At 34.7% G+C, this 13,079-nt stretch overlaps 1 protein-coding gene across 1 annotated transcript; it reads left to right on the top strand.

Annotated features, from left to right (window-relative positions):
• Window positions 1-1,407: 1,407 nt before the first annotated feature.
• Window positions 1,408-13,079, top strand: LOC308344632 (uncharacterized protein; the record flags this gene model as incomplete). Its single annotated transcript, XM_080806355.1, has 2 exons — window positions 1,408-1,613; window positions 12,773-13,079. 2 exons carry the CDS (start codon window positions 1,408-1,410, stop codon window positions 13,077-13,079), a joined length of 513 nt encoding a protein of 170 aa, XP_080662481.1.

The following is a 13,079-nucleotide window of genomic DNA, read 5'->3' as shown; positions in this document are numbered from 1 at the left end:
TATTAGCTAACTAATCCTGAGATCATGCAGAACTGAGAAAGACTTGAGATTCATCAGCCAGAGCAAAGAGACTTTACTAAAAAGTAGATACAAAAGAGAGATACCTGAGTACTTGGGCAAACTAGCACTAGAGGTTGCATTAGATCCAACAAATTGTGCAGAGTTTAAGGGATGTGCAAGTAACTTGGCTGTCTGCCAAAACCAACTTCTACAGTATTTAGAGAAAGACAACAATATCCACATTGTAAACAACATATTATTAACATTCTCTGGTATCTTTTTAAAGATTACTAGACAAGCAAAGAAGCAGAAAAAAATTGTCACTATAAAACATAATCATTTACAAAATCAGTTTGGTTTACAACAAACCGAAGAATCAAAGATATAATGAAAACAACACATCATGACCTTAAAAGAGGTGTTATAAATGTGCTCAAGAATATTTTTAAAAAATGAAAATGTGAAGGTAAATGACAGATAAAAAATTGAAAATATACATCTCAAAATAAAATGTCTGAATTAAAAAATTCAATGGATGGTATTCAAATCAAATAAAAGGGACACCTGGGTGGTTCACTTGTTTAAGTGTCCAACTCTTGATTTCAGCTGCATTCATGATCTCAGGGTCATGAGATTGAGCTCTCCTTAGGCTCCATACTCAGTTTGCAGTCAGCTTGCAATTCTCTCTCTCTGCCCTTCCTTCTACTACAGGTCCCTCTCTCACTCTTTCTCGAATAAAAAATAAATAAAATACTTTTCAAAAATTAAATCTAACCATGAGAATGAGGAGGGAAAGCCACTAGTGGGAGAAGATATTTGCAAAAGACACACTTGATGCACTAAATCAGATCTTCTTTGCCTCACCTGGACTCTTGCTTCAGCCACCACTACCGAGGCCATTCTACCTGACTTCATCCAGTCTGCCATCTTGCATGTATAACGTAAGAAAGCTTCAACTTATGTCCCTGCTGTTTGCTTCCCCCTCCCAGCCCAGGTGCTTTCTTGTTGATATTGCAACTCCTGGTGCCCACACAGGTGTACCTGATCTACATGAGAATTAATGCTCCCTGGAATGAAAACCTAAATTAGGTTTAATTACATCCTATAAGACGTGTTCAATGTATAGGTTATGTCTGTTCCCTTATAATTCTCTGGACTAGCTAGGGGAAAATCTTGGGCATGGCCACCTGAAAAAAAAATTGTTGTCCTTAGAATGTTGAGGGTTTTCTGTTTTGTTTTGTTTTGTTTTAATGAAAATTGCTGTGGTAATGAGACCGGTGAGTCTATGTTGTGTGTTTCGCCCACATTGGTAGTATATAATGGTCTCAGGATGGGACATGACATTCAGACTCCAGAAACCTCTACCTGCTTCACTACTGAAATACTGAACCCCAATTTCTAGACACCATGTGTTACAACTACAACAGAAATTCATGTGTAGCTGTTGCAATGGCTGTGGCTATGACTGTGGCTATGGTTCTAGATATGGCTATGGATATGGCTCTGAATACAGTTCTGGATATCACTGTCTTTGTGGTTATGGATATAGGTCTGGCTATGACTGTCTGCTGTGGCTGTCAGCCATTTTTCTATAGAAGATATTATACTCCTGGGTGAAAGAATTTGACCACAGTGCACCATTTCCTCTGACGTGATCATTCCAAGATCATTTCTGTTTCAATGTCTCATAATCACATTAGAGCACACTGAAGAAATAGTAGTCAGAACCAGCATCTTCTTAAAAGTCCCATTTGCTATTGATGGGGCTGGCAGGCAGAAAACATTATTTTGATCATACTCCAAGTATAAACCCTCTACCCTCTTATTCTGTTTTTCTATGTTGTGACAGTTTCCAAATAACTGTTTTATTGGCCCTAACAAACTTGTGTGCCTTTTATCACTGACATGCTATTGACTTCAGAAATAGGCAGGGCTAATGCTCAGCTGTTTATTTTAATTGCGTATGTCTGGCTTTCCTGCTAATTGGCCAACATCCATGTCATATTAATGTTACATATCTTGAATTTTGTCCCTGGAAAAAAAAAGCTTTTTATTGGCTGAGGCTTGTGTTCTTAATTCTTTGTACTCAAGGGTTTGTCTTAAATGTTTGTGTTTTGTGATCCTACATCTATCCATTTCTTTCTTTCTATACTAATAAACACTTAGCCACTCATTAACACATGCACACATATACACACACATGAACAAAGGCCACAGAAAAATCTATTTTGGAAAATGCTTATGATGAAAAGCAAGTTGGAAGAAGAGACACAAAGGCTCAATAATTGGTATATAAATTACCTAGAGATTGACTGAATTTGGATGGTGGCATAGATAAAAAAAAGGGAATAGATGAACATCAGGAACTCTCTGAAGGTAGAACGTTTAAGATTTCAAACGTCAACAATGAAGGAGAAGGAAGAAAAACCTAGAAAAGTTAAGTACTAAAAAAGCATATATTTCTTCTTAGCACTTAGAATTGTAGGGCATTTAGGGTGGTATACACAGATACATATCTGAAAGACTGGTATTGCAAAATTATTAGAACTATTGTTACAGATGTGCTCTGTGTCTTTCTAGAGACACTAAACTGGCTAAGGTGATGATCATGATGATCATGACATACAAATCTCTTGACACAAGAATTTTTTCTAATATGTGACACCATCTGAAACAAGAGGGATTTCTCATTAGGAGCTTTATTGCTGGACAGGTCTAAACCCAGGCAGGATCAATCATTATGACAGTTAATTCAGGAGAAAATTATAAGTTTAGGAAGAGGGATGGAATTAGCTGATCTTACATATCCATTTTCTATCCTCATCCTTCTCTAAGATACTATAAGTTAGGAATGAATTTGAACTTTGAAGACTGATTATGAAAATAGTGATGCTGATACCTGGAAAATACAAAAATAAAACCCTTTATGTCACCATATATAAAAGGAGAAGCCAATTATAATACAGTTTGGCTTTACAAATCCTATCTTTATTTGGGATGTAGAAAGACTGTCAGAATGGGAGTTTGATGCTCATGTTAAATAAATTCAACCACCCATGTTAATTAAATTCAGTGTTCCTAGTTTCCCTTGAAGCCTGAAAGAAATTGCGGGGTTAAGCAGAGGAAAGGCAAAAAATGACAAATGGATAGATTGCTATTCTTGAAAAAATACAAATCTAAATGTTGGAATAAGCTTGTCAATATCTATAAATATATTCTGCTTATATTTTTATTTAGATTGAGTTAGATCTATACATCAGTTTTGAGAGGATGGGAATCGTAACAATACTGAGCCTTCCAATTCATGAACATGGTATATCACTGCATATATTTATGTCTTGTTTGATTTCTTTTGTGGTGAATGATAATGTAATATTGATCAATAATGATTACCTTTGTACTCACAGAGGACATATTCTAGTAAGATAGACAAAAATTTAAAGAACAACCAGCCATCTAAATGACTGAATAAAATTATTAAATTACAGAATTGTAAACAGTTTTTATAGCGATTAGTAAAATAAATAGTGACTTGCTATAAAAAGTATCATATGGCCTGCCAAAACTCATACAAGAAGAAATAGACAATCTCAATAGGCCTATATCTATGAAAGAAATTGAGTCAATAATTATCAGTCTTCTAAAAGAGAAACACTAGACCCAAATGGTTCACTGGAAAATTCTACAAAACATTTAAAGAATAATATATACCAGTTCTCTACAATCACTTCCAGAATACAAAGAGGGAATAGTTGATAACTCATTCTATGGGGCCAATATTATCACCTTAATATCAAAACCAAATAAATACATTATAAGAAAAGAAAACTACAGATCAACACCTAAATGAACATAGATGCAAAGATTTTCAATGAAATATTAGTTTATGAATCTAGCATTGTATAAAAAGAATTATACCCCGTGACCAAGTTGGATTATCTCAATTATGCAAGACAGGTTCAGTACTCAAAAATGAATTAATATAACCCATCACATCAACTGCCCAGAGAAGTGAAATCACATGATCATATCAAAAGATTTAGGAAAAAGCATGTGAGAAAATCCAATAACCATTCATTTTTAGTAACCAGGGATAGAGGAGAACTTCCTTGACTTGATAAAGAACGTCTGAAAATATATATGTATATGCAATAAGCAAGAAAAGAAGATTTATACTGATAAGAAAAGAAAGAAAGAAAAATATGAAAGTGTCTTTTCCACAGATGACATGTTTGTTTAGAAATGATGTAGAAAAATCTAATTGAAATTATTTAAAAAACAAAAAACAAAAAACCTCCTGTAACTAATTTATAGTAAGCTTGCAGCATACAAGGTTAACATACAAAAGTCAATTGTTTTTTACAGATCAACAATGAACAAGTGAAATTTGAAATTAAAAATGTAATACCACTGGGGTGCCTAGGTGGCTCGGTGGGTTAAGCCTCTGCCTTCGGCTCTGGTCGTGGTCCCAGGGTCCTGGGATCGAGCCCCGCCTCGGGCTCTCTGCTCAGCGGGGAGCCTGCTCCCTGCCCCCCCCGCCTGCCACTCTGCCTACTTGTGATCTCTCTCTCTCTCTCTCTCTCTGTCAAATAAATAAAAAAAAAAAAATCTTTAAAAAAAATGTAATATCACTGACATTAGCAGTTTATATATATGTACAAAACTCTGATGAAAGAAATCAAGGTGCAACTAAATTAAAAGAAGAGATATTCCATATTCATGGATAAAGTGTTGCCATTGTCAAGAGGTCAGTTCTTCCCAACTTGACCTACAGATTCAGTGGAACCTCAGTCAAGATCCCAGCATGTTCTTCCATGGATATCAACAAACTGATTATATAGTTTATATGGAAAGGCAAAAGACCCAGAAGAGCCAACACATTATTGCAGAAAAAGAACAAAGTTAGAGGACGGACAATTTCTAACTTTGAGGCTTACTATAAAGCTTCATCAAAACAGGTTGGGGGAACCAGGTGGTGGGTATTAGGGAGGGCACGGATTGCATGGAGCACTGGGTGTGGTGAAAAAACAATGAATACTGTTACGCTGAAAAGAAATAAAAAATTAAAAAAAAACAGTGCACTATTGGTGAAAATTATTAAGACAAATGAAATAGATCAATGAAACAGAATAGAGAGGCCATAAACAGGCTCACATAAATATAGTCAACTGATCTTTGAGAAAAGGAACAGAGGAAATAGAATGAAGAAAAGATAGTCTTTTCAACAAGTAATAGTGGAACAACCATCAGGCACACACACACACAAAAAAAATCTAGAAACAGACCTTGTACTATTCAAAATAATTAACTTAAAATGGATCATAAAACTAAATGTAAAATGCAAGAATATGAAACTTCTAAAAGATAACATAGGAGAAAACCTAGATAAACGTCATATGGTCATGATTTAGATATAGCACCAAAGGCAAAATCCATGAAAGAATTGATAAGCTGGACTACATTAATACTAAAATTAATATTAAAAATTTTGTTCTATGAAAGACAATGTCAAGAGAATGAGAGGACAAGCTACAAACTGGGAAAACATATGTAAATGACATAACTGATAAAGAACAATTATTCAAAATATACAAAGAATTCTTAAAACTCAGTGATAAGGAAAACAATAACCCAACTAAAGATGGGCCAAAGATCTTATCAAAAACCTCACTAAAGATGACATATAAAAGACAAATTGGCATAGGAAAGATGCTTCACATCGTATGTCCTCAGGGAAATGCAAATCAAATAACAATGTGTTACTATTCTACACCTATTAGAATGGCCAAAATCTGGAACACTGACAACATCAATGGCTGACAAGGATGTAAGGCAATACAAACACTCATTCATACCTGGTAGAAGTATAAAATGGTACAGCCAGTTGGGGAAGACATTTTGGTGGTGTCTTACAAAGCTAAACATACTCTTACAAGATTTAATGTATCTACTTATGTACACACAAAAGGCTGCACAGGGATTTTTACAGCAGCTTTATTCATAATTGCCAAAACTTAGAAGCAAACAAGATGTTTTTTAGTAAAAGAATGGGTAAATAAGCTGTGGTGCATCTAGACAGTGCAATATTATTCTATGATAAAATGAAATGAGCTATCATGCCTCTAGAAGACATGGAGGAACCTTAAACACATATTGCTAAGTGAAAGAAAGCAATCTGAAAAAGTCACATTCTGTATGATCCCAAATATATGACGTTCTGAAAAAGACAAAACTGAACACAGTAAAAATATCAGTGGCTGCCAGGAGTTAGTGGTAGCCAAGGGATGGAGGAGGAATGAATAGGCAAAGCACAGAGGAGTTTATAATGGTATAATGAAGGCTATATGTCATTATACATCTGTCTAAACCCATAGAATAGACAATACCAAGAGTGCACCCTCATGTGACCCCAACGTAAACTATGGGCTTTGGATGATTATGGCATGTCCATGTAGCTCCCTTAACTGTAGCAAATGGTAGAGAGTATTGGTAATGGGGGAGGCAATGTATGTCAGGGGACAGAGTATATGGGAAATCTTTATTCACTCCTTTTAAATTTCTATGTGAACTTAAAACTTCTCCAAAAAATTAAGTCTTAAAAAATCAAATATTTCCAAGAAAAGATCAGTGAGTTTGAAGAGAGAACCACAGCAATTACTAAAACCTAAATACAAAGGAAAAAAAAAAAACTTAAAAAAGAAGATGAACAGATGCTTTGTTATCTGTGGTACAGTATTGAGTGATCTGATATACATATACATACACATGTAGAAATGCACATAGCCTGGATATTTCTATATCCAGAGAGGGCTCAGAAAAAGTATTTGAATAATGAATGGATAAAATATCTCAAAAATTGGGGCGCCTGGGTAGCTCAGTGGGTTAAAGCCTCTGCCTTCAGCTCAGGTCATGATCTCAGGGTCCTGGGATACAGCCCCGCATCAGGCTCTCTGCTCTGCAGGGAGCCTGCTTCTCCCCTCTTTCTGCCTGCCTCTCTGCCTACTTGTGATCTCTCTCTCTCTGTCAAATAAATAAATAAAATATTTTTTTAAAAGAAATATTTCTAAAATTAATTTTTAAGAAAAGACAATTTAAACCAAGACTGAAGAACTCAACAAGCACCAAGTAATAAGAACAAAAAGAAAATGAAGACAGATATTATCATAATCAATATTTGGGTAAACTGAAATATTTTTTTATTTTTTTTAATGATGATTAACCTTAAAGTAAACATAATAAACATGATCAGTGAGTTTATGGCATATATAAAATTAAAATTTATAATAACAAAAGGTGGGATGAAGGAAGTAAACTGCTATAAGGTCAGTAGATATGCATAAAATGGTATAATATAACTTTAGCACAGGACACCTGGGTGACTCAGTTAATCACCTGCGTTTGGCTCAGGTTATGAACCCAGGGTCCTGGGATCCATTCTAGCACTGGGCTCCCTGCTCAGCAGAGAGTCTGCTTCTCCCTCTTCCCCTCTGCCTGCTACTTGTACTCATCCTCTCCCTCTGTGGCTCTCTCTTTCTCTCTCTCTCCTCCTCACACACAAAAACAAATAAATAAAATCTTTAAAAAAATATATTACTTCTGGCACAGTATGGCAAATTAAGATACATACTTAATCCTTAGAACAGCCATTAAAATCATAAATATATCAAGAAAATCTATGAAGGAATAAAATGGAACACTAAAAAAGTGCAAAAGAAGGCAAGAAAATAAGGTAAGAACAGGAAATAACAGCTGTAGCAAGCAGTAAACAAATAACAAGATACAGACTCTTGTACAACCATGATAACAATTACATTAATTGAAATTTTCTGAACACTGTCATTAAAAATAAGACCCACATCTATGCTTTAAAAGAAACCTACAACAAATATACAAATGCAGAGGAGTTAAAAAGAAAAGAATGAATAAATAAATATATACTATGCACACAAATTATTAATATATAATAAACACTAGTTTAAGAAATGTAGAATGGTGATATTAATAGCCAAGTAAGCCTCAAAACAAAAAATAATATGAAAACTAAATTCCTCAATTAAACATAAAATCTTTAAAAAGCCTGACAATAGCATTAAGAATGGGATGAGAGAAAAATGTGTGCTGCTCTCAGTTGAATTTATGTGAAGTGGTATAATATTTTTTGAAAAAAACTGATAAATTAAGATTGTAATATTTGTAGCAACCAATAAATAACATTATATCTAATAAGACAGAAGAGAAGATAAAATGGAATTTTTAAAAAATAAAATAAACCAATAAAAAAATAAAAATATGGGGGAAAAGGACAGGTTAGGAACTAGAAAACAAATAATGAGATGATATAGAGTTAAATAAAACTGTGCCAAAAGGACATTGAACTTGAAAGTTAAAATATATGAATTATAAATAAGAATATTTATTTATTGTGGCTTATCCATAATAAACCTACATTAAATGTAAAGACACAGAAAGACTAAGTAATAATAAAACTGGAGTGGATATATCATTATTAATCAAGCAAACCTCAGATTATGGCATAATGCTAAAGCCGAAGAGTAATATTTCATAATGATAGAAAGATCAATTCCTTAATAACAATTCTAAATGTGTCTGCATTTAATGACAGAGTTTCAAAATGAGGTGAAGCATAAACTAAAAAATGCCAAAAGGAAAAATGGAAAAATCCATAATTTTAACTAGAGATTTCATAACAATCTTGACAACTGATAGAACTAAATAGACAGAAAATCACTATATTTATGGAAACAGGAACAGATCAACCCATCTGACCTAATGGGCACAGACAGGGTATTATACCAAATAGTGGTACAATGTACATAGTTGCAACATGCTTCTGGGATCCTCCAAGATCTATCATAAGCTGGTTTATAAAATAAGATCTGATAAATTAAATTCAATAAATTAAAAGGAATGAATTCTACTGACATTAAATGAAACATCAGGATCACAGAAATCTCTGGAAAACCTCCAAAACAACACAATCTAAATCTCATGGATCAAATATGAAACACAATGGAAATTAAAATAAATTTTGAAAGAATTTAAATGACAATAAAAAAGATACTATAAATTGTGGGATTATATGTCAGCAGCAACTACAGAGTAATTGATGGCTTTAAATGCCTATGTTAGAAGAGAAGAAAATTTTAAAATCAACAATTAAGCTTTTACCTTAAAAGCTAGAAAAAAACAACAAACTATCCAACTATGTAGAAGGCAATAAAACATAAAAGCAGAAATCAATAAAATAGAGAAAAAGAATAAGAGCAGTGAAACTAACATGTGCTTTTTCCAAAAGTCTTAATCTAAATTGACAATTTAAAAGGTTTAAAAATTTACATCATCAATAACTGGAATAAAAGAGATGACATCACCACAGATCTGACAGACATGATCAACATATACACGGATGCGTGAATAATTTTGTAACCATAAATTTAATAACTTAGATGAAATAGAAAAATTTCTTGAAAGACTCACATCAAAAATAGTATAAAACAAATATAATACCTGAATACCCTTATATCTTTAAAATATACATGTATTTTTGAGTGTTCACACACACACTCTCTCTCCAAATATTCAGGCCAAGATGGCTTAAATGATATATTATACCAAACACTGAATTTAGAAGTATCTATTTCATATTGAAGGAAGGGGAACATTTTTCCATGAGAAATCCTAAGACCAATATTACCAGAGATGTAAGAAATATTGGTATAATAAATCTTTGTCAAAATAAAGTTAAACTACGAAAGCAAAATTTGTTTACAGCTTGACAATATATTTCACCATACAGAGTAAACAAGGCAAAAGGTATCAACAATCATCCCAACAGATGCAGAAAACACATTTAAAGAAATTAATTCAGGGTTCCCGGGTGGCTCAGTCAGTTAAGCGTCTGCCTTTGGCTCATGACCTGAGCATCAGGTCATGATCCTGGGGTCCTGGGATCAAGCCTGAGTGCAGTTGGGCTCTCTATTCAGTAGGGAGACGGCTTCTCCCTCTCCCTCCGCCCCATCCCCTGTTCATACTCTCTCACTTGCGCTCTCTCTGTCAAATAAATAAATTAAATCTTTTAAAAAATTAATTCATACTCATGTTCCCCTGAGATAATCACTATTCTTTTTTCTATCACCAATAACTAGTTTTTCCTGTTCTTTAACTTCCTATAATTTGATACAAATAATATAGGTCTGTTTATTTGGTACCATCATCCTAGATACAAATATTTTTTTACTAACTTAAAGTCCCTGTGTTCCAAGCTGTCAGAATAAATACCTTGACACCCATTTGCCCAATAAGTTAATAATTAAGAAATGTTACGTAAAACTACAATGGTTTCTATCACGTTCTAGATCACCAACTTGTATCAGGAACCAGACAGGTGGGCAGGAATAAATATATATGATGTTCTGCACAATTTAAACAAAAAATCCTTCAAACTTACCTTTCTGAGAATTGGTTTAATTTGACATAGCTAAAATAGAAATTAAAATGATTAACCTATACATGTGTTGATCCATTAGATGGGATAATTTATGCAAATACCAAGCAGAGGCTCAACATACATTTTAGTAAGAAGAAATCATTTCCTTTTTGTCTTCATATTTCCTCAAAGGAATGATCACCAACTTTATCTAGTCACTGGTTGGGAAAGTAAAGTTACAATTTCATAATAGACGGACTTTTTCACTTTGTGGAAGAAGGATAGAAACCAACAGAAGACCAAGAAGTTCTTGCCTCTGTTTGCTTTTAGAAAGCCCACAGTTAGGGACCAGGGAAGAGAAGACCAGTAGGTTATGTTGATCTACTAAGCATAATCCCTATGTGGACACTTTATCATTGATAGACCTGCTACATTCAAGAGTAGTAAATGAAAAAATAATAACTATTGTTTCTTTATGTCTTATTGCCACTTCTTTATATTATTGGTGACTAATTAAAGCTATCAATAAATAAAGGAAATAAAAGTAAGAATTCATCACCAGGAGTGCCACTGAAAGTCAGTTAAACTACCAAGATTGAGACCATATTATTCAACATACACTTGAGCCACACATGTGTTTTGTATGATGTTATTCTATGCTGGCTACCACCTTCTGGTAGCAGGAACCCTGCCAGGAGATGACCAGCATCTGACACACTCCGAAGACTCACTGAGAGAGACCTCACAATGAGGTGATGTTTGCTGTGGGAATATCAGATTATCAGGCATATCAAGCAGCTACATATACAGTCTTATCTGTGAGTGAAAATAAGAAGTATGGATACACGAGGCAGGGGTGGAATTATACCTGTGCAGAGGCACATGTTTAAATGTAGACTCCCACTACAGAAGAAACTGCAGTAGAAAATACAGTATTTGATGGTGGTGCTACTGTTTTTACCCAATGACCTGGATCGAACGCTGAATTTTCCTCAAATGAAACTTATATTAGATTAATGCAGAGCAGAGCATAGTAGCTCTTGGAGCTGCACATGGAAATACTTTTACACAGACACTCATTGGAAAAATCATCAGCCATGATTTACCCGCTTTGCCACATTAGTTCAATTACTAGAAGGGCAAAAAGTATCTCTCTCTGTTTCTCTCTCTTTCCCCTTTCTCTCCCCCCTCCACCACATATGTACACATACACTCACAAGAAGATGCAAATGCTGGAGAGAAATGAATATTCATGGTAAGCACTACATATTGTGAATGTTATTAGCTTTACTGAAAAACAAAACTAGAAATTTTCCCACACAAATTTTTTAATATTATATGTAAACAAATGAGAGTAACAAAATATCAAAGAATAGTTCCCCTCAGTTGATAGGAAATTCCACCAATCAGTGCAATTATGACCCCTTGTAGTTAAAGATTGGATTTGGTCCAATCAGGGCAGACAATAACCATATTGGTATAACATTTCCAGAGTGAAAATTCTATTTTATGTAGAGCAAAAATTATACTGATATAATCAAAACCTGTCTGCTAATAATGTTTCTACCAAGAAAGACATTAAGTAACATTTTGTCACAATAATTGTTTATATACTTTGCTTACAAAAATATACTCACAAAGACACATACTTAGAAAGGAAACATTTTGAATGAATAAAAAATTATTTCATTTATAAGTTTGATTGTATTAAAATCTAATTCCCTTATTTGAATTTCTTATCAAGGCAGATGAAATCAGTAACATAAAGATTTTGTGTCCTCACCCCTCTGATAATTAGGACAGAGCTGAATGAGAGACAGAGGGTCTCCCAAATTACCTTTATACTGCATTTTAATCTTTATTCTATATTTTAATCTCATCACTGTTACACAAGGCACACAACATTATTTGACTCTGGGCTGGAACTAGAGTTAAAACTATACTACGGAGGGCAGTATAATTTTGGGAGGTCAAGGAGAAAAAAGAATTATGATCAAAAGCAAGTCAATTGAAACCATTGAAAACGTCCCCTGCATTATATGGTATCTGGTTATAGAATATTAAAGTGAAGATTTGTTATGAAAGATAGCTTTGTGTGACTCTACCATCTTATTAAAGTTCTTCAGTCGGTTAAAGTAAGCCTCCTTAATGCCTTCAGGCATTAAGCTCTGGTCTTAAAACAACACGCTAATTAGATGAGTCATAAAAATAGCCACTAACATGAGCACATGTGGTGGGGCCCCCTCATTCTGAGGCATATAAAAGGCCCTCTGCAAGGAGAAATCCACAGTGAAGTAACACTTCTTCTCTCTTTCTCTAACCAAGCACAACCTCAACAACCAACACCATGTGTGGCAGCTACTATGGAGGCTGTGGCTACGGACGCTGTGGCTACGGACGCTGTGGCTATGGAGGCTGTGGCTACGGAGGCTGTGGCTACGGAGGCTGTGGCTACGGAGGCTGTGGCTACGGAGGCCTGGGCTGTGGCTACGGCTCCAGCTATGGCTGTGGCTTCCGCACCCTGGGCTGTGGCTCTGGCTGTGGCTCTGGCTGTGGCTACGGATATCGCTCCCACTCTCTCTGTGGCTATGGATGCGGCTCTGGCTACGGCTCTGGCTTTGGCTGCTACTAA

Source organism: Martes martes (assembly GCF_963455335.1).
Source record: "Martes martes genome assembly, chromosome: 1".
Classification (NCBI taxonomy): Eukaryota; Metazoa; Chordata; class Mammalia; order Carnivora; family Mustelidae; genus Martes; species Martes martes.
This window is presented reverse-complemented; position numbering and strand designations above follow the sequence as displayed.